The sequence below is a fragment of the Sceloporus occidentalis genome, unplaced genomic scaffold (genome assembly GCF_023333645.1).
Source record: "Sceloporus occidentalis isolate IW3139 unplaced genomic scaffold, rSceOcc1.0.p SCAF_209, whole genome shotgun sequence".
Lineage (NCBI taxonomy): Eukaryota > Metazoa > Chordata > Lepidosauria > Squamata > Phrynosomatidae > Sceloporus > Sceloporus occidentalis.
The window spans coordinates 167,018-189,879 of NW_028317189.1; the positions used below are offsets into that span (position 1 = coordinate 167,018).

The window sequence follows — 22,862 nt, forward strand, 5'->3', positions numbered from 1 at the left end:
ATATGGATTCTTTAAAATATAAACTAAAATAAAAATACTTAACTTCCAGTAGAAGCTGCAGCTCTATGCTTTATCCGTTTTCCGATGATTCACACCACTGATTGGCTACTGAACCTGGGGGGAAAAAGGGGGCAAACGCAATTGGGGTCTACAGAAGTCGACAGTTCAGCAGAGCCCCCCATGTGTTTGCAAGACGGACACCGCGTGTATTTAAAGGGTCCTCTCTGCTATCACGTGCATTAAAGTGCATACGACGCGTATTTAATAACTTGCTTACATTCCCAATTGAATCGAAATAAACAAGAACTTCTCAACATTTCAGGTGAAATAACAAAAAAATATTATATCATTGGGAAACCAAATACAACTGAACGAAGAAAGCGTAAATAAATGTCATTTTCAGACCCTTTAACACAGAAAAATCTCAATAATTTAGGAAAAGGGGAGCTGGGTTCATAAGCTTACAATCTAAAGCTAAATGCTGTTAGAGGAAGAACGGCGAGGCTGCGGCAGATCTCATTCCTACGGACAGGGTAGGGTGTCAGGGTCCCGCAATGCACTCATCCTGGTCTTGTGGTGGTCTTGTTATCGGGTTTATTTTGACATTTCCTGTAACGCAGAATATTTTATACGTTACGATTCTCCTTTTACACCCACGGCTTCTGGACAATATTTTATTAATTGGCAGCACATGTACGACTGGGCCTTTGAGTGATTACAGGCTGACTGCTGGGGGAGTCTGGACATAGAGACAGGGCCGCTGACCCTGCTGGGGGGCTTCCCAAAAACATTCGGTGGCCGGCCCCATCCAGTATGCACCGACTCACTGATATAAAGCTCCATAAAACACAGAAGCTTCCCGCAAGTGATCTGGTATTGGAGGGAACGGATCAGTGATTGAATTATTCGCTGTGATTTCGGGGCACGGTGGTCTGCTCTCTTTTATTAGTTATTATTTCAGAAATAGGTGCATTTTGTACATTTTTAATATTGGAGGGCGAGAGTGTCTATATATATTTTTATATATATATATATATATATATATATATGACATTTAAAACAACATTAGTTTGGAGTCCCAAATTAATGAAGTGAGACAAACTCATTCACTTGCCCCCGTTCCACTCCGGGCCGGAATAGGGATGACTAGATGGTTCTGGCACTTTAAAGCCAGCGGCCTATGCTGGTGTTAAAGCGGCAGATCAGGTAAGTATGGGGGAGGCTATCAGCCGGTGGGCATTTGCCAATCTGGGCCTGGTGAGGTGTATATTATGGTTTCGGACATTAAGATTAGAGAGTTGGCCATCTATTTATGGAGACGGTGTGATACATTGTAGTAGTTCCGCTTGTTGAACAATTGGCAGCAACGTCGTTTATTTTCCAAGGCGAGATCGCTGAATCCTCATAAATGTCTCTGCGAGATGTAAGTGAGTGAAACTGGACATAAACATAAGACGATGCGCTTCCGTACCGGAAAACCAAAACGGCAGGAGGTATACAATATACGCTAAATGTATTTATATAGCGCCAGCAGATTCCATAGCGCTGTCACAGCAGAGGGACAGTGACAATCATTACCAATAGTGCAGAAGAAGTGGACGCTGTTCTCGCAAGCTTACAATCTATGAGGATAATGTGTGTTGGCGCTTATAATACAATGTGTATTGGCACTGTAACCCCTTCACTACCGGAAGGCTGAACAATATGTGATCCCCTCTGACGTTTTTGGGGTTAAATCTTGACTCTTGTTGCCCCTCTTGTAGATGAGCCCCTCGTTCCAGATACAAACACTGACATCCCTATCCATATGTCTATGGTTTATATCTTTTCCACCGACTTTCCATTGATTTTGCCGCTTCGGATCGGCGTTGCTCTTCTCCCTGGTTATTTCTGCCTCTCCTCCCTCAGCACAAACTTTTCACTCCCTCCTGTGGTCCTCTCTCCGCTGTCTCTCTCCTCCCATAGACGTTCCCCCCTCTCTCTTTCTCCCTGTGTTTCTCATTGGTGACTAACCCTCTAGTTATGCTGCCCTCTCTCATCTCTCCACTCATCTCTCCGCAGCTGCTCTCAGTCTGCCGGGACAAAACCCAGCACTCCAGTGATCTGAAAGGGAGCGAGAGCCATGACCACGGTAAGTGGATCCACTGCTAACGCCGAGGAGATCCCTGCGGATCCCCTGAGAGATAGAATTACCTTCCCAGGGCATACGATCTGCAAGGGCTAACAGGGTTAAGATCAATCCAGTATAGGTTTGTATCCAATGTAAGGGGATCTGGTTATAGATTATCAGGACAGGCTCAGACAGCGCTGGGTTTGTATGTAATGTAACGGGATGTGACTGCAGATTATCAGGACAGGCTCAGACAGCGCTGGGTTTGTATGTAATGTAAGGAGATGTGACTGCAGATTATCAGGACAGGCTCAGACAGCGCTGGGTTTGTATGTAATGTAAGGGTCTCTGACTGCAGATTATCAGGACAGGCTCAGACAGCGCTGGGTTTGTATGTAATGTAAGGAGATGTGAGTGCAGATTATCAGGACAGGCTCAGACAGCGCTGGGTTTGTATGTAATGTAACGGGATGTGACTGCAGATTATCAGGACAGGCTCAGACAGCGCTGGGTTTGTATGTAATGTAACGGGATGTGACTGCAGATTATCAGGACAGGCTCAGACAGCGCTGGGTTTGTATGTAATGTAAGGAGATGTGACTGCAGATTATCAGGACAGGCTCAGACAGCGCTGGGTTTGTATGTAATGTAAGGAGATGTGACTGCAGATTATCAGGACAGGCTCAGACAGCGCTGGGTTTGTATGTAATGTAAGGGTCTCTGACTGCAGATTATCAGGACAGGCTCAGACAGTGCTGGGTTTGTATGTAATGTAAGGGGATCTGGTTATAGATTATCAGGACAGGCTCAGACAGCGCTGGGTTTGTATGTAATGTAAGGAGATGTGACTGCAGATTATCAGGACAGGCTCAGAGCTGTGTTTGTATATATTATTTATCTATGCATTAGAAATTTTCACTTGGCAAAGAGTTGAAAACCCCTGAGAAACTCACAGGGGCAAATATTTTACATTCATGCGTTAATTATCGATGCAATGATTTCTTACATACAACATTCCCTACTTCACAGTACAGGTTGCCACGTGCCGTCACATCACAACTAGGTGACCAAAGCAGAACATATTAAAAAAAAAACAGAAACTTAACAGAACGCAGCCAGAGGCCACATCACTTATTGCAGCAAATGTGACTTTAGCAGCGATGTAACTTGTGGGGTCTGATTCATTTCACGGAGCGGCTTCCTCTCCCTTCTGCTGTATCAGACCCTCCACTGACTGACCATCCAAGCTTTAGAACCTCACACCGAGTATTTACTTATACAGGAGTGAATCTCTTTGATGGGTGGCAGGGTGCCACCTGTGCACCGCGATTACCTGGATTAGAAGATTGCCCCCTACTTATCCCTATAGGATGGAGATGTTTAGGGGAACAAGAACTGTAGTCCTACAGCACGGACCTCAGTATCTGAACCGATCTCCAACATTTCCCTGGCTGGGTCTCCACAGAACCCAACCCTGTAATTATATTAAGAAGGGTGTAATACAGAGAGGAACTTTAAAAACGCAGGCATAGGAATACGGCTCCTGGATCTAAGATGAGACCGAGGACTGATTAATGTCTGAGCCTTTACATCAGGAAAAATGGGCAGACTAGACGGCCGAATGGGTCTGATCTGACTTCAGATTCTATGTAAAGACATATTGGATTTGCGTAATGGGGCAGTCAGGTGTCCCTTAGAACCCCCAATGATGATCAGTCCATACTAAAGTATGTTACCTTAAGGAGAAGCTGCAGCTCCAGAGGTCCCCTTCATGGGCCTCGTATTTCCCACCACTTGTGATATCAATGGGTCCCACAGAAGTTCAAAGACCAGTCACTGAAGGGTGGGGTAGCTTTTGAGAAGTGGAGCGCAAAGGCAACCTCTGGGGCAGCGGACAGGTGGTGGGACCTTAGGAGGTTAGGCAACTGTATATTATGAAGGTCCAGGAAGAAAGTGGGGTTTAAGGAACCATGTGGAAGAAGGGTATGTAGAAGTGGGTGGAAAGCTTTGCCCATGTTTTAACAATGGTAAAAATATGGTGAAAAAATTCTTCCCCACATAAACGTTGAGTTTCAGCTCAGAGTTTCCATGGCCAGTAACATCACGTGCACCACAAAGTTCGTTTCACAGCGAATTAATGTTTCTGGGAGTTTCTGCATGCATCATGGCACGGGCGAATGAATGTTCAACGTTTCTGGACTACCAATGCAGTTGTTGGAGTTCCAATTGAACCACATGACTAATATAATGGGAATAAAAAATGCAGGGGTTTGCCCATCTCTAGTCAGTGGAGGGCTGGCAAGGGCATCAGGGAGTAATTGCCCCACAGTCTTCTCCGATTTAAACTTGGGCTGCTACCTGAAGATACCTGAAGGTGCAGAAGAGGGGATGGGAAGTGAGAACCAATGATGGCACCACCACCAATAATTCTTTCTTGTTAGAGCATGCCTCCCAACTGTCCTGCTTTGGTGGGGCAGTCCCGATTTTGCCACTCTTACCCGCTGTCCCACCGAGCTCTACCTCTGTCCTGCTTTTTGGGACAGAGTTAGATTTCAGCAGGACGGCGAACCCAACTCAAACAAAAATATCCTTCAATTTTGTGATAACAATAAATTTCCTTTTCATTGCAATGACATAAATACCCTTTGTCCGCATAACTGTTTTCATTTCAGCCTCTGTCTGAGCAGTCACCATTTCTTATATTTATTTTACTTTTGGTGCTATTTATTCCTACATTTTATAAAGATGAATGTTATCTATGCTTCACAGATATTTGCAGGCTAAAAACATACACACGTTTTTTTTCTTACGTCTGGTAAATTGATTGTTCTTTTATGTTCTTACTTCATATTTCTTTTGGCACGATCCTCAGAGACTTTGTCACCTACCTTGCAAGACGCAATGGTTTCCTTTCAAGAACAATTCCAAGAAACAGCGGTGGCCACCAAAGGAGGGCTGGCAACATTAAGCCTAGGTGACAAGTCAGACAAGTGGCCATATAACACCATGGGCCGAAACAGGCAGCCAACAACCATTCAATTTACTTCTGGCCGACAAATATTTACCTAACTAAAGAAAAATGCATGGAAATTGCACTGTAAATGTTGCCGGAACTGTTATTCTAGATAAACCTGTAGCCACATGTAGAGTTGTAAACAACATACACAAAATAAAGCTGCCAAAAATGTCTTAATCAGAGGAGCCCGACGGATTATTGCCCCTCTTGCCCCCTTCCTTTATTTATGGATTGTGGGCTTTCTATGAGGTGGCCACTTTACTTTTTGCCTGATGCTGGGCAATTAGTCCATGCCAGAGTGGTTGACTGCCAGGTCCCATGAGAAGAACCAACCCCTGGTGTCCTGTTTTGGGGTAAATTTGGATTCCAAGCCCAATAAGTCTGGCTTATTGAAAGCTGCTTAAAAATCCTTCTTCTCTTTTTCTTCTTGGGCTCCCCACTCATCTTCTTCTGCATTAAGTAGGCAAGACCCAGTGTGGGCTCCTGGCTGGTCATGCCAATGGCCACCTCGCCCAACACTAGATATATTCTACAAGTCTACTGTACTTCCTCGTGTTCCTGGAAGTGCCCCAGACAATAGCTGACTACCTTCCCAGACCGAAAATACCCCAAATCACTTCCCCTGCAGCTGTGGTAACCTTGATCACAGACACATCTGTAGTACTTTAACCTTTTTGGGGGCTGGGGAGGGCTCTAAAGCCCCACTGCCCCAACCCATTTTATTTTAAAAGAGTATTTCAGATCAGGAGGACTCTCACATTCTACTATATCTTAAAGCGCATTCTGATCCCACATCATTCTTTCACTGATCGGCTAAAAACAGCTATATGTGGGAAATGCAAAAAAGAGAATGTATCAAAAAATATTGCAACTAGCGCTTTAAATTATACATATATTTAATTTGATGTCAGCATTAAAACATTTAAAAAGCACATTTTTTTATGTTTGTATGTGTTTTTTCAAATATATATGTATATATTTAATTATTTTATAATTATAATTTTCTTTATTTTTAAATAGAATGGCTTGTAAATTTTTACATTCCCACATTAACTATGCTGAGAAACAAATGAGATAATATATATTATTTCATGATGATGGAACCGTGGTATCAGAGTCGGCGAGTTAACGTTCTTTCCTGCCGGGAATAGACAAATGGTTATTGTTTCATTTACGAAAAAGGGATCGGGGTGAACTTGATACTGGAAAGGTTTCTGACATCTTGTCTCATATCAATGGATGAGTAAAGCAAACGTTGCCAAACCACGCATAGAAACTTGTGTGTGTGACTTTGTTGTAGAAGAACCACATATTCATGTAAACGGGTTATTAATATCACAGGGTTCTAGACGGTGCAGAAGGTGGACAATGGACAATGGCAGAAGTCAGAGATCACAGCGTACAATAACTTGGTTGTATTGCTTTAATTGGGAAAGACGTTTATAAAAATCGCTAAGCGCGCATGATAAGCATGTTTGAACTTCGAAAGGTTATGATCTTGATCCATGCCTCGTTTTCCTTACAGGCTAGCAAGTCTCCTCTTGGCCAGAGTGTCATGAAGATCTTACTCCTTCTTTTGTTTGGTGGAGCCATGTCTTCAAGCCCGGAGGTGAGATAGTCACGAATGGTGGAGTATGATTTAGCTCAAAGAATTCTGTGGTACATTTTTATGGACCAATAAAGTAAGATCTAGCGTCATATATTGGCTTTCAAGATTTTCAAGAATTTTTAATATTGTATTCACCAGTTTACTCCAAAAACACCTTAGTCCCCTAATAAATGTTAACAATAGCTTTTAATCTTTCAAAAATAATAATAATAATAATATATATATATTCCATATGGTGTTTTGCTTGATTGATTGCATCATAAATTCAAGTGGTGAGGAGGACATCAACAATTATTTGTGCATGAATGTAATTCCAGCCTGGATCTACGCCCCAAGACAGATATCCTTAATGTCCTTCATTCTGCTACCTAATGGTTCTTATTCTGTGCTGAGCCTGTACTTTAATTCTTAAATCACATACGTCTCGTCTATAGGGTCTTCACCTTCGTACGAAGAGAGGAACAAGGACGTATAAATGTAAGAGCACCACCGGTTCTTCTTGGGGATAGGTGAAGGAGGAATTGGGTGGGGATAGGAGAAGTTAGAGAAAAGATCATAGAAGAAGGAAGGCTGCTGTGGGATGTCAATAGGGTTGATACATTTAATTTTAAAATCAAATTAAGGAAAAGAAAGTTTGAGCAAAAATATTCTAGGTGCCTTGTTGGGTGAGCAATAAGGAAGGGACATCTACATTGGGTCTTCGTTGTACTCTGTGGTATTTTTGGAATGGTTTTGGGGAGTTTAATTGGCATTGCATGGCAAACCTAAAAGTCCTCCTGTTGGTAGTTAATGGAGATGGTGTTAATGTAAACAAGATACATTGCCAAGGGTTACTGGGATAGGACATGGTAAGATCTGGGTGAAGGACGTCCCATGTGGTGTGTAGATGTCCATGCGTAGAGGTGATGCGTTCCTGTTCCCTCTTCCAGCCCTGTGTATGGAGCGCCCCTCGGGGAGGATCTACAGTAATGGGGATAGCTGGCTGCGCCCGGCTGGCAGGAGAGTGGAGTTCTGTCGGTGTGAATATGGGCAAACCAAATGCCACAGTGTACCGGTCACAGGTGAGAGGCCACCAACATGCTGCATGCACACTGGTGGGACAGACAGCAGCTGGAGCTCCTGCCGGATCAGAACCGGTTGATTAACAAAGGGCATTACACTAACTAGTCCTGTGCGACATATATGAATGTGTACATATGGGAACACAATACTTCCGCCCCATATAACAGCCTGATAACGCTTTACGCCCATGTTCCTATCTGGATTGCTGTTGGCATTGGCAGTGTGACCAGCTGATGGGGGGGGTGCTATTTGTTTGTGCATGTGACAGGGTTTGTGTTTGTGCGGTAATGGTGTGTTTGCCAACGGAGAAAACTCAAAACACACTACAGGCCAAAAAACACTGTATCGGTGCCATTGGCAAGGAAGGCTGCAGGACCGGCTAGGGTATCAGCCTCGAGGTCGGTTATTATAAGACAATGTTATGGGGGATGAGGCAACAACAAAAAGTCACAGGTCTTGTCTCTTCCAACAGGCTGCCTGGAGCTGCGATGCTACAATGGGGGGCTTTGTCAGCAGGCCCTGTATTCCTCTCACTATCTGTGCCACTGCCCCAGCGGATTCACCGGCGAGAACTGTGAAACAGGTACACAGGAAACATGCGCGGTATACTCGGACCGGGTGAATACTTGTGCCAGGGTATACTCATGCCCTGGGTATACTCGTGCCGTGATATACTCGTGCCGCGATATACTCGTGCCGGTAGCTGTGCATGACAGTACTGGGTCTCTCCGTACTAGCAGAGTAAAGCAGTGCATTCCAGGGGGCTTCCAGGCCCACATGTTGGCACTAATGGCAAAATTGTACGGCACCATGGAATATGATGGCGCAATTTAAAACCATAAATAATAATAATAATTAATAATAATTAATAATAAAAGCAACCCTCTGGCCTCTCGGTCAGTACTTAGTCTCTAGTTGGGAGAGGAGTACTTGGCTTTTCCCACTTCCAGCCATTTTTATATCTATTGAGGCTAGTCTCACCACCTTACTTCAAGCACAAGCCCTGCCGCAGGAGCGTGAGGACCCCTGGGGGCCAGCCCTGGCATGTACTTATTATAAGCAGGGGTGGTGCTACCATCTAAACAGAATGAGCAGCTGCCTAGAGCCCCCGTCGGTCTAAGATTTCTTTTACAGGGAGAAGGGGAGACACCAATGCATGTAAACCCATTGTACAGCGCTGCAGAATATGATGGCGCTATATAAAACAATAAATAGCAATACTAATAAATGCCACGGAACCCCTGTAGTGCATTATTTAAAACCTGTAGGCCATCATTAATATTGTGTCCCTTATTTTATGCATAATTATTTTCAATATGCATGTTATTATTAATTGATCTTTATAGCGCCGTCTTATTCCGCAGTAATATCACCGAATTAGTTGGCGCCTCTTTTTTATTGGCAGCAATCATACGTGAATACCAGCTGCATACATGATTAGATCTAAAAAAACGCTACATTTATAAAGGGACCCTCAATAAAGGGGATCCCGTACATTTTAGAGCGTTCTTCATCATAACCTAGAATGTGCACTCAATACTCAGCGTTGTATAATGATGCCGAGTACGTCCATCACTTCCATAGACACTCGAGCAAATTGTTACGAGGGATCGGGAGAGACGTACAGAGGGACTCACAGCCGGACCCAGAGCGGAGCGGTGTGTGTGAACTGGAACTCGGCAGGACTCAGCGAGCAGAGATACAACTCCCAGCACAGAGACGCCCTGAAACTTGGCCTTGGAAACCACAATTACTGCAGGTAACGGGTCTCCAACTTCCGCCGTGATCTTACGGCTCCATTTACCTGCCTCTTTGCTGTACATCAGCTTTATAGGGATAATCGATTCAGTTCCAGGGATGTGTTAATGCACTGGGGGGGCTTTTAATAATAGCACCCCACAAACATTACACAATTTCAGTGAAAACCGCAAAAAATAAATAAATACAGTAACAGTAAGCTATCCTCCCTGGAAACAACCCATAGGAAAGGGGGTCTGTTTTGTAAAGGATTTTGGGCTACTGCCTACATTGCTCAGCGGCGGGATGTAGGCCCTGGGGGCTGTAAAGCATATTCCTGCAGATCTCAATTGGGGTAATAAAGTGGGGATTCCAATTTCTTGTCTAGGAACCCTGATGGTGACACAAAGCCCTGGTGTCATGTGTTTAAGGATGGAAGATACAGCTGGCAGTATTGCAATATTTCAAGCTGCCATTTTGGTGAGTACCACAAGAGGGCGCTCTTATGCATATTATGCACCAAGCTTCTACACTGGGATAAACACTATATTATTACCTATAATATATTACTATATTATTTACTATGTATTGGATGCCACCATAATAATGTATTATAATAAAGCTAATTACATACAATACATGTAGGGGAAACTAACATTTTTTTGTCATTTTGTATACGCTTTGTTTTTCCTTTTCCTATAAACAGCCTCCCCTGCCTGTTATTCCGCTCGGGGCACAACTTACAGGGGTTCCCACAGCACCACCTTTTCAGGGTCCCGGTGCTTGTCCTGGGATTCCCCATTACTGCAGAATAAACGATATACAGCCTGGAACAGAAACGCCCGCAGGCTAGGCCTTGGAAGCCACAACTACTGTAGGTGAGTGCTAGCTTCTGGGCACCAGAAGAAGAAAAACTCATGCTTTCTTTTTATGTGCGAGTAATGATACCTGTACGCTGTCTGTGCTAGATTGTCAGCTCTTCTCTACGGTAAGGTTTCTGTATTAGGGTGTCACAGCTTTGTGCATAAAAGTTAGAAATATCTGAATTGGTGGCTCAATTATTATTATTATTATTATCATTATTATTATTATATAATATTATACTATTATATTATAATACATATTATTATTATAATAATATGATTATATTATTATTATTGTAGTTCCCTTAACTTATCAGCATTAATATCTGCTTTGTAGAATCTAAGTATCGGTTTTTGTTCCCCACAGGAATCCCGACAACGGCCCTCGTCCATGGTGTTATACAGCACGAGGGACAGTGATCTATTGGGAGTTCTGTGAGATCCCTCGTTGCTGTAAGTAGCATCCATTTAAGCCCGTGACCCATTTCACCGGCCCCACACATACACCAGGTTCTCAGGGTGATCCTCGGCGCACTGCTCGGCAACAAACAAAGGGGTTTACTGACTAAACCACGCGTCTACAGGTGCGCTGCGGTAACATGAAACATTACAGCAAATTCACAAATGTGTGTCAATCCTGGCAAGTTCCCCCTGTAAGAAGGTCCTAATTGCCCCTGCACAATGTTTAATTAAAGGTGGAGTCCTATGGAAAAAAAAAATTCTCTTATTCAGCATAAAACCCAGGGCTGTATACAATAATGCAGGTTCAACCTGGTTCTGTCATCTTATTTATCTGTAGACCCGGAGGCGGCCATTGTTGTCGGTCATGTGGTATGTTGGGTGACCTTCCCTGCTCAATCACTACACTGAGCTAATTCTTTATGGCCATGCTAATGAAGTCCTGCTCGTACAATGAAAATTGTTCTTATTACAAAGTGATTTGTAATTATTGTAATTTCCTGCGAAACCGTGTATTTACGATGGCGCTCTGCCTCTCACAGCTTCCTGTGGCACTCGCCGGCCCCAGATGCCCCAGTTCCGGATGCTGGGAGGCAAAGAAGCACATATCACTTCACATCCTTGGCAGGCGGGCGTCTTCGTGGCTTCCAGAAACTCAGTGAGGGAGCACTTCATGTGCGGAGCGGCACTCATACACAGGTGCTGGGTGCTGTCTGCGGCACATTGCTTCACCGCAGGGTGAGTCTCACAATCACACCAAGGCTGGGGAGGCCTTTGCCCCCCCAGACCGGCCCAAATTCTGCAGACAGGGCAGGGGTGGGAGCGCACATTATATGACCCCCTGACAAGTGTGTGCAAGATAAGTGTGTGTATGTGTGTGTAACAGAGCGAGTGTTTGTGAGTATGTGTCAGTTACTGGGGTGTAGGGGCCTTCCTTGATATAAGCCCCAACCGGTGTGTTTTTTAAGGGCTGGGGATAGGTATAATATGGGGCAAGTGTGTAAACATGTCTGGGACTTGACAGAAAATGAGTATATTCCTGACGGAATGAGTATAGTGAGTGTGCTTATTAAGGGAACCGATGGCGTCTACTTGTTGCTATGGTAACAAGACCACTTTTAAAACTGTGTACTAGTTGCCCTTACCCAGCGGCCCTCTGTTACAGGATTCCCACGAGCCGACTCCGTGTCATACTGGGACGCACGATGCGGGTCGAGCCTGGAGAGGAAGAACAGAAGTTCACCGTGGATCAGATGGTTATCCACCCTCAGTTTGACGAAGATACCTTTGATAATGACATCGGTAAGGGCAGAAATCCACGATCCACCCCATTCAGAGAAACATCGAATTTGACGGCAGATAATAACAATTCAGCCCATCTCGTCTGCCCATTTTTTTCTGGTGTAAAGGGTTTAAACCTCTATCAGTCTTAGGTCAGGTCCTATAGTGAGGAAAGCTTTATGTCTGTCCCATGCCTGTTCAAATTCCATCACTGTAGTAGCCTCCACCACTTCTGCTGGGAGACTGTTCCATTTATCTACTACCCTCTGAGTAAAGTAGAACTTCCTGACATTACATCGAAGCCTCTGACCATGACTTCTTGTTCTAACGTTTCTCCTCCTCCATTCATCCTCTATAATTCCCCAAAACAGGATGCTCACCAGTTATCTAAATATAGGAGTTTATTGTAGAAGACATATTTCTCGCTATAAATAGTAAATATAGAGGAGAGACTAAATGGGTTTCAGGTGTGAGCATAGAAGAGGGCCTGTTTTATCATCCAAATCTTGGTCCATTTTAGGATGTACCCGTTATCGTGTGCCCTCTCTATCTGCTGTTTATCTCATTTTTATCCTCAGCTCTTCTCCACCTCCATTCTAAATCTGGAACATGCGCCACAGAAACGGAGAGCGCTCGGTCAGCCTGCCTCCCCGAGCCGAAGCTGACCCTACCGGACTGGACAGAGTGTGAGATGTCTGGATACGGCAAGCAAGAGGAATGTAAGAAAGCCCCCCCCCCATAGTATTCTGCGGACCCCCAGTGATACTCTTACCCATACCATGGTGGTACATTCATTTTAATGTTCTGATATTCTCCCTGCATCGCTGTATACCAGCCATCCCGCCATCTCCTGGTTCTTGAAGGCAAGGGTAATTAGTATTATTAGTATTAGCGCTAGCCGCGTAGAGATGATGTATTCAGCTTCCAGGTATCATTGATGAAGGTTCCAGCTGATACCATCCGTGACGCGTGTCCACAATGGACTGTTTTGGACCATGTATGTAGATAGATCCATGATCCCTAGATATGCCGTGAGCGAACTGAAATGATTCCATGGGGTTAATAAGAATTTTACTTCCGCTGGTTCCACATTTACTATTTATTTGCACAACCTCACCAGCAGCAACCCCTTTCTGTATGTATTTTCTATATGTCTGTCTGTTTAGGTTTTTAATTGGCTTGTCGAGAGATTTTTATCTGATGTAATAATTTACATTTAGAAATAAAAGAAGGAACTCGGAATGAGTTCCACTTTCTAAATGTTTATTTTTATCTTTAAAACACTTTTACTTTACCCATTATACTCATTATACCCATTATATGATGCACCCCGTGGAGGGCAGGCAGATGAAACACAGAACACCAAGTCATTCTCAGTCTCTCTTTTTTTTCCCCAGTTTCCCCATTCTTCTCGGACCAGTTGAAGGAAGGTCATGTCAGGCTTTACCCCGACAAGCTCTGCACCCCCGAGCGTCTGTCCAACCAGACAGTCACCGCCAACATGCTCTGTGCGGGCGACACCAGGAACCAGGATGATGCATGCAAGGTGACCATTTGTACAAAGGATACATAGAATTTGCTTGTCATGATGATTCTGAATAGGTTACCTTGTCCATGAAGTGCTGCGCTAGGATAAGTTGTTGGGAGAGGCTACAACAAGATGTTATTTGGAACAAATATAATATATGGATCAATAGAATAATTCATGGGGGGGTTCTAGAAAAATATATTATGACATGATAATCAAAGACCTGTGAGCAAAATCTAGACGATTTGAAGGAAAGTTCTATACAGGGAAAGCAGTGTCGCTCGTTAATAACGAGTCTTATTTCTTGCAGGGAGATTCTGGTGGTCCCCTCGTCTGTTCCCATGATGGACGCATGCACTTGCTCGGAATCATCAGCTGGGGTGTAGGGTGTGGGAAAAAGGACACACCAGGGGTTTACACGCGTGTGACCCGATACGTGGACTGGATACGGGAACAAACTGGCATCTGAAGTCACTGAGCGGAGAAGAACGTGCACTTTAACCACTATCCAAAGGTCTGGAGAACCATCGGAACCAACTATCTGAAATTCAGCATCGTTCCAGTTTACCTTCTCAGCCATTCCAGCCTTTTCTGCTGTAAGAAGGACAACGTAGTAGATACGAAAGACAAACTATAGGATATTTATACATTTTTATTATATTTAAAAGGCCGATTAAAGGTCTGTAGGAACTTAGCGGCCATGTCAGATCTGATCATTAGGTTAGGATCGCAACTAGCAGCCAAATTCCAGAGGATCCTTAGTCGGAGGCCATATTTCTGCGGATATCGCCCGGATATGAAGGAAAAACCAGAGTGACAAAGGATTGTTGTTAGTTAGAAGAGTATTCTGAGATGCTGGACTCATGGCTTTGTAGAAACTATTGTCCGCTTTGATGACAAGACGAGAGACGACTTCCCTGCCGGCATCATGTGAGGGGAGATTCCATGGGTATACAATTCACTGGAGTCCTGACGGAGTATGAGATGTGTAATAAATAATTCTGTAGAATGATCCGTTGTGTGCTCTAATTATTTAATTCATAGGAACCGAATCCGCAAGTTCCTTTATTCAAACAGTATTTCTGCTAATTAATTTGTTATGTAATTAATTTTCTTTAATTTTTTATTTTTTTTTTATAATTATTTTTGCTTTTGTTTTAAACACTGAGCTCAGTGGGTGGTCATGTGAGATCATAGGATCTCCCCAAGTGACCCATGATTAAAAGCGGGGCAAGGAGCCAGCTCAGCGGGGGAGTGCCCAAAAATCAGGACTGTCCTGATGACATCAGGATGGTTGGAAGGTATGAAACGCCCATGTAAATTACCTTATATGGTTTGTTTTGTGGTTAGTATACAGGACCGAATACTAAAACTAGCATGTGCAGCATCTTTAACTAAAGTGAGATTAATACCCGCTGTTAATAAATATGATAAATGTTTATGTATGATATTAATTGATTATTATACACTTAGGTTGAGTGACATTTACTAAAATGCTTTCCATTATAAAATGTATAGGCAGAGGATCATGGGGATTGTAGTTCACTTACAGCTGTTCGCTATAATAATGTTTACATGAAATTATGGGCAACCCTTTTGGCGCAGCAGGGTCGGACTGGTGGCCGCCTGATGGCGTATTCCAGGCGGCCGCACCCAGGATATCTAATATTAACAAGCCAATTTCCAGCTCTCATAATAAAATGTATGTATAATAAACACGAAGACTGCAAGAAATACCGGTATACACCGGGCGGCAATCCATAAGAACTTGGCGTGTGAGATATATTGTAACGTTCCAGTGTTTCAGTAAACAAATACATCAAATGTACTGCAGCTGCTCTAACGCCGGACTAAATTATTACCCACGTGCGCGGGACACGGCGTCCTGCGAAATACGTTTGATTTATTGCTGCCTACACTCCATAGCGAAGCTGTAATATCTACATAGATCTACTTTATTGAACAAATATTATGTACACTATCTGGCAAAAGCTGATGGGGTTAATGTTGTAAATGATTATTGTAGCTGGAAACGGCTGATTTTTAATGGAATATCTTCATAGGCGTACAGAGGCCTTTATCACTTCCATCACTCCTTTATCACTCCCATCACTCCTGTGTCCCAATGGCACGTTGTGTTCACTGATCCAAGCTTAAGTTTAAAAGGCTAATCGATTGTTAGAAAACCCTTTTGCATTGAGAAACGTCCTTGTTTTCCATGAAAGCAGCTAAGTGACCCCAAACTTTTAAATAGTAGTGTATGTATGTTAAAGGGGAGGAATTAAATGAACAGAGCCAAATGGATAGGTTCATGGGCGGTGAAAGGAGAGACTTGAAAGGTGAAAGAATGGTGGATTAAGCCAAAATAAAAGACAAATACCCCCCCCCCGAATGTGGTTGATGCCAAGAGGGCTAGTAATCTGGGTTAAATGGTATAAGGAGGAAATTCACATACCCGGGAACACTCCGGGTTTGATTGTCTATGGGTAAAGCCCTGCTTCAGTTTCGTCTTTCTCTGGGCTGGGGGGGCAGCTTGTCCCACCGCTTAGCAAAGCTTCTCTCGCAGAAAAAGGAGAGCTTTGAGTAGCCTACCCTGGGGTGTTCCCAGATGAGGATATAAGGTTTGTTTCATACCAGCTATGAGTAGCTACGTCACGCTCATTTTTACCAAGGACCACCGAAGTAAAACACATAAAGGCTCAATGCACTGATTCCAATAAATCATCACTTCCTAGAGAAATAATCCACTTGTAGTTAGGGTCTAAATCCACTTTATTGAACACATGGCAAGGCGAGAAAAGAACATCATCGTCTTTATCAAAACAGTACAATTTGTAAAAAGGAGAATCCTTTAGATAGGCAACCTGTTCATGGGCAATGATTACCAATGCAGCCATGCCTCCAACCATACACACACCACCTCCACCCATACAACATCTAAACTCTATATACAGTGGATGGACCCAATGGGGCAGTAAGAGGTAAATCCGTATGTGATTTTCAGAGGAAGAAATTACAACAACCAGCACCTTAACAAAAAGGGATAATCACCATGCTTAGGAACTTCCCAGGACTGTCCTTCAGAGCTCTCCCCTCGTTCTCCTTTATCAGGGTGGGGTGTAGAGCTGAGTCAGGGAGATGGGCCTAGTACCAAACTAAAGGCACAAGGAGGGGGCAGAGTTGGGGTAGGAAAGTGGAATTTCTACCTTCCTCCGAAAACACACACCCACCCCAAGATCAAATGCAGCCCCGAAGGCACACGATCAGCAGTGACTCCTGGGTATACCGGTCATGCACATCCTGGTGATAGTAAGTAAAGATGGCTGCTCGCATGGGACACACATAAAGTGAGTTATTAATAGATATTGCTTATTTTCAGCTGTTAATATCATAACATATTTAAACAATGCATTGTGGCGTTGAAATTTTTTTTTATTAAGTATCAGCATTCCTCGGCAGACCTGCTTATGAGACACAGATGAGAGTTCCTTGAAATAAGGAGATTATAGTGGCATGGCTCATCCTTGGTCCTTTAAGGGTTAAGCTAATATGCTCTGATTGCCTTGGTCTTATTACATCAGGATTCGGGTTACCCAACGGAAATAAAAAGACATTATTTATTTAGTAGTTTCCACGCTTACAGCAGAGCCGTGTACAGTAATCTTACAATGACACCAGTACACAGAACATGCTTAATACACGCATGCTACCAGCATACCCTTTACATGCAGGGCATTTTTGTTTTAACACCTTGCCCTGCAAAAACTGCACACATGATTGCATTCACCACCCTTTAGCTGAGGTCCTAGCTCCTTTTTTTTCGACTGAGAATGATAGGAGATTTAGTTCAAAAACAGAGGGGCTCAGGTTGCCAGACCACACAAAAAGTGATTTCCGTCACACAAAGAGTGTATTTACGCAAGTGAGGGTACACACAGCTATACGAGTATCAGCAATGAGTCCAAGGCAGGTGTGTGGACGTTGGTGCCAGCTCTCCTATGTCCTCACTTGAAACTTGCCAGCCTTGGTCATGTATTTGATGCCTTTAAAAGGTTTGTATTTTTCCCCGTACATGTCCAGTCTGTTGACTTTCAGACCTGCGGAAGCAAAAGTTTAACCTTATCACATCCATTGCAGGAGAATATTAGCAATAAGCTACTGTACATTCCACTTAGACTAACCACCCTCCACGAGGTGGACACCACGTGTGGCAGAGATCGAGGAGACTAGTCCTCCCCTGAACCCGGCTGACACTGGTATCCCTTATCAATAACCTGAGATGGCACAGACACCAGATAATTCCTCTGCTGGAAATTATACAAAAACACAGCTAAGAGTCAGCACTGTTACTAAGACTAAGACCTCGCCTCGACTCACCTGAGATGGCCAGCTGTTGAATCTTGAAGTGCAAATTAAGAGTTGGGTTCTCGTCTGGTTTTGAGGATCCTGCCTGGAGTATCATAGTACCTTTCAGACTTGGTAGCTTCTGGGGATTGATCTTTCCCACATCCCACGACAACAACTTTGGAAATAAAATAATATATTAAGGATATATAATGAGGAGAATCGGGGTTCTGGTCAGAGTGGATGACATTAGAGAGGTGAATCAAGGGAGATAAAAAAACAAAACCTTAAAGCATGGCTACACACATACAAACACAGCATGTATCCAAGTGTACACAACAAGGAATTTGTACTACTGCACTACTACACATGATCCATGTGCAAGTACGTAGAAGAAGAAAAAAAGGTTATATGTATATGAACAATTATTCACTTTAATATACTACGTACAGAGTCAACAAACAGCCCACCCTCATATATATATATATATATATATATATATATATATATATATATATATATATATATATATATACACACATACTCACACACACAGATAGGATGTGTGCATACAAGTCACATACTATTTAAACAGACAAAAAAAAAAAAACCTAACTAACCTTGGTCACCGGGTCAAACACATATGTCCCTTGTGATGGGGTCAGGGTCATATTCAGGACACCCTTGGGCATTTGCCCGGTCAGCGTCACCCCCTCCACGGTTTTTCCCATGCTCTGTTTGGGACCAAGGGTCACCTCAAATCGACCGGAGTTGCTTCCCTCTCGGAAACTGATCCCATGTTTGACATACACAGGTATAGCCACCAGGCTGCAAGGAACACACAGACAATCAGCTTCCAGGGCACAGGCAACGTATACAACCTGCATAGCTATAGGTCTGATTGGCATAATATCCAATGAAGGTGATCATCTTTTGCTTTATTGCTATGGATACATTGTTGTTTACATGATTTCCGGCAGGATCGTTAACTAGATCCTCCAAATCTTACTTCTGGGCGCTGACGTGGTAGGAAAGCAGTCGGAAATTTCCGTCGGGAGGGATGAATGATAAAATCCTCTCCGATTCCCAACGCTTAAAACGCACACAGGGGTGGAAACTGACATCATCCAGCAGCCGCGGATTCTGGGTCGGAAAAGAAGGAGGTTACGTTTGACAAGAAGCATAAAAGTCATCAGCTGTAAAATGTAATTTATCCTAAGAAATAATAAAAAAAAAAATCAACAAGTAGGGAATTCTCTAAAGATACTGTGAAGAAAAGAAAGACCTCAGATCATGTTACGTTATTTCACTTTTAGTGAATATTTTTCTTCTACCCAACATTGTGAAAAAAAATATTTTGCTGCTTCTCATTTGTTTAAATTTCCCCAAATGCTGTACCAAGTTTCTTCTCCCCCACCGACGAGCAGAGTCCCGAAAAAACAGTGGCGATTACCACAGATGCTCCCGCGACCCTATCCAAGTTGTCTCACCATAAATGAAAGCGTCAGATCAGGCATCCCGCTAAGCTTTACACAGGCGTCAATCACTCCCTGAATCTCAGCGGTCACTGTGCAACCTGAGAGAAAGTTTGCCATTAGATGTTTTATAAAAACACAACTAGATCTCACTTGGGCACGAGCGATGCTAACCAGTCCATGGAGAAAGCAAGTCTACGCGGATGGAAAGCCAGCTTAACTACCTTGAGTTTAACCCCATGACGTGGAAGGCAGGGTTACTAAGCACAGCTTATTAAGAGTTGCTAATCTCCGTGGGCCGGTTGGTGAGATCTCCCTTGTAATTGACTAATGTAAAGAAGCGTGATGAAGTATTTATGAAATCCGTTGTCCAGGAATCCACAAGGACCCATCGTTCTGAAGGTAGCTGTTGGAGGAGCAGCTAGTAAACTGGTTATCCTAACTTGGAGACTTTAAAATAACAAATGGTTGATTTACAGGTGGAATGAATATATAACCTTTATTTTTTTTTTTTAACACTCCTGTTTCCATGTGTTACCCGATTTATCGATGATGGCATCTATCTCCTCTATCACATCAAAGTAGGCTTCGTTATTTGTGTATTTCACTCCCGTACGTCTCCAGGGCACGACAGAAAGCTGACCTGTTGGAAGCTGGTCACCAACATTGGAACTGCCTGCAACAAAAATGTAAAGTGTCAATAACCCAGCCCTCCTAGGATACACAGCTTTCTTTCACATGTTTCCCCCCCATTTACCATTAGTTATAGAAGGCCCAGCTCCTTTCTGGTTTCTTTTACCAGCTCCCATCCCAGTTTTACCTGTAATGGTGTTAACAACACTGCGAAGAATGGTTGGAGGTTTGATGAGTTCCTTCAGGATATTGGACTCAGTTGCAAGAGGGAATCCATTGTCTAACATCTCTTCAAGGACCTCGTAGACAACCACCACGTTTTCTTTAATGACGGCCTCTGAGCACGAGCCAAAATAATCCTAAAAAAGGGGGGAAGGAATATCTTGAGAACTAATAAGAGCCAATGTAGTTGAAGATCATACTGAAGATTCAATTACTATTTAATCCAACCAGTCTTTAGTTGTTCCTTAATGCCAATACTACTCGGTACTCTTTACAAGAAGTTCTGATTGTGACTTTTGATTCGTATGGTCTTTGCTACTTTGTCCTTGACTCCGACATGCGAGTCCTGGTATAGACTCTGGAGTTCCTTTTCAGTGTGCTGTGGAGCCTATGGGAAGCACACCAGAAATCAAGGACTCGACCCTTGCTGAACAATGGGTGTCCTGTAAGTGTTTTATTAATATCAAAAGCACTCGCTGAATCTCATGATTTGTGTTTCTTACAGATTATGCACCTGTTTGTCTGGCAATGCACTAACCCTACCCCTGTTTATATTGTACCCTTAATAAAAGGCATGGCAAAACTACTAGGAATCTCTTACACCAAAACCCTACCACTGGTGTCCATAACTGGGAACCAGGCAAGGTAGTTTCTTGTTTTTTCTTTTTTCAGGGCAGGATAGTGGGCTTGGTCATGGCCTATTCCCCACCTACTTCCCTCCCACTAAAGGCTATCTGGGGCTAACCGAACCCCCTATGTGCAACTAGACCCACCTCTATGTTTGGCTAGCACCGCCCCTTCACAAAGTCACTTGGCCAGCAGTGCCAAAGCTTTAGGTGGCCTACACCAGGAAGTTCTCCGGTATGGGGATGTTCTATTGACCAAATAATTCATAGAGGTGTGTCGGAAAGTTTGTTGACCAAATAGTTCGAAGAGGTGTTTCTGAGAGCTCGCTGACCTACTTTGACTGCATGAATTGTTTACCCAATACATTTTCGTGTTCAATGTTTTGCCTTTATTAATATATATATTAATATGGAACCCTGTTCACACTTGATTTCCATTTACTGCTTCTTGGGACATACACGTTGTGTTTGTTACAGAGACATTTACTTGTTTTATGTATAAAAAAAATACATTCTAAGGTCCATCCATTCTTTAAAGTTTTAATGTTGCATATTTGACATAACTGAAACCCTCATTAAATATGCTGCAACAGCAAAATAAACCATAATGTATCTATAGGAGCACAGAATTTGCCAACAGATAAGACCCATCTAGTCTGCCCATTTTTCATGATGTAAGACTCAGACGTTATACATTGATCTCCATCTAAAATTACCCACGTCTCCTACAATTCTCCCTTCCGCTAGGGTAATTGTGCATTGTACATTTCTGTATTCTTTCATGTTTATCTGTATTACTGTCCTGCCACACAGAAACAAAGCCAACATGAAGGTCTTAAAGAAATGTCCCACCTGGAATGTGTCCACTACACGGTGCAGGAACTCAATGGCAAACAGTGGTGGCACCTCTGTCTGGATGACAGCCACAAAGAAGATAGCATGTCTGTATACGCTGAGCAGATAGTGATGGGGGGTAGGTATGATTGGAGGCACATTCTCTGCTTCTGATGCCCGTTCCTGAGCCTCAAAAAAGTAGTCACAGACTGAACGGGACACCACACTTTTCCAATGCTTCTCCAGGAAGATATCCCCTGAGGGATTGATCAGGAACAGGCTGTGGATCATGGTATACAGAGCAAAGGAGCGTGCTGTGGAGCATAGGAACACATTAGTAACAGATATGTGGTACCAGTTAGATTTATTAATACACATTCTGTGGATTTTAAGACTCAGGGTGCATGAAAATCCAGCAATTATCCGATCAAGAAATCACTAAATTTAACTTCCTGGTTTCAGCATCGGAATTTCACAAGATCCCTCAAGAACCTTCCGAGTTCAGTGTTAAGTCTCTTATGAGCTGCCGAGTCCAGCTGAACATTGTAAAACCTAATGAGATGGCTTCGGGTAAAAGACAGCATTACCAGGGCTCCCCAGAATTCTTCCAGGTCTTTGAACATAATAAAAACCGTGTTCAGTTCGGGGTTTAGTTTCAGCTACCCAACTCCGTACCCATTACCAGAGGCCCAGTCAACAGAGGTCCATTTTCCTCAAACATTCCAACAAAACATACAAAAGAAACAAAGATTCTTGTCCTATATACTGATACTGAACCTAACAAATGCAACAGCCTCACCGCCCCATCATCACATAATAGGTATTTAAAGGCAAACCAATATTACCATTTTTTTTCTTGCTTGCACATTCTATTCTGCTACCAACCTCATTTCATATCCACACTCTCTGCCCGAACGTAGTCCTTTCTCTTAAGAAAAGAAAAACATACCTTTAACTCATATCTGGGAGCACTCTAGATCGGGCCTGCCCTGGTTACACTGGCTCTTCCTCCCCAGCCCCCGCATAGCTAAGTCCCACCTCTGCAGACCGGCCACTTCATTGT

General features: G+C 43.3%; 2 protein-coding genes across 3 annotated transcripts; one reads left to right on the plus strand and one right to left on the minus strand.

Annotated features, from left to right (window-relative positions):
- Nucleotides 1-1,457: 1,457 nt before the first annotated feature.
- LOC149277566 (tissue-type plasminogen activator-like) lies at nucleotides 1,458-14,134 on the plus strand. Its single transcript, XM_089502712.1, has 16 exons — nucleotides 1,458-1,493; nucleotides 2,062-2,131; nucleotides 5,755-5,759; nucleotides 6,652-6,735; nucleotides 7,170-7,212; nucleotides 7,665-7,796; nucleotides 8,270-8,380; nucleotides 9,382-9,556; nucleotides 9,923-10,014; nucleotides 10,241-10,412; nucleotides 10,765-10,850; nucleotides 11,399-11,594; nucleotides 12,022-12,158; nucleotides 12,716-12,856; nucleotides 13,535-13,683; nucleotides 13,976-14,134. Exons 1-16 carry the CDS (start codon nucleotides 1,458-1,460, stop codon nucleotides 14,132-14,134), a joined length of 1,788 nt encoding a protein of 595 aa, XP_089358838.1.
- Nucleotides 14,135-17,661: 3,527 nt separating this feature from the next.
- On the minus strand, nucleotides 17,662-22,090 carry LOC149277567 (AP-3 complex subunit mu-2-like). 2 transcript variants are annotated; one of them, XM_089502700.1, is made up of 8 exons: nucleotides 21,818-22,090; nucleotides 20,463-20,476; nucleotides 20,023-20,156; nucleotides 19,500-19,585; nucleotides 19,019-19,152; nucleotides 18,630-18,837; nucleotides 18,043-18,187; nucleotides 17,662-17,762 (listed from the first exon to the last, which is right to left on the minus strand). In XM_089502700.1, the coding sequence occupies exons 1-8, from the start codon at nucleotides 22,088-22,090 to the stop codon at nucleotides 17,662-17,664; spliced, it is 1,095 nt and encodes a 364-aa protein (XP_089358826.1). The 2 variants fall into 2 exon arrangements, with proteins under 2 accessions (XP_089358826.1, XP_089358825.1); XM_089502699.1 differs by having other exon boundaries at nucleotides 20,023-20,160; nucleotides 20,305-20,476.
- Between the last annotated feature and the right edge of the window lie 772 nt (nucleotides 22,091-22,862).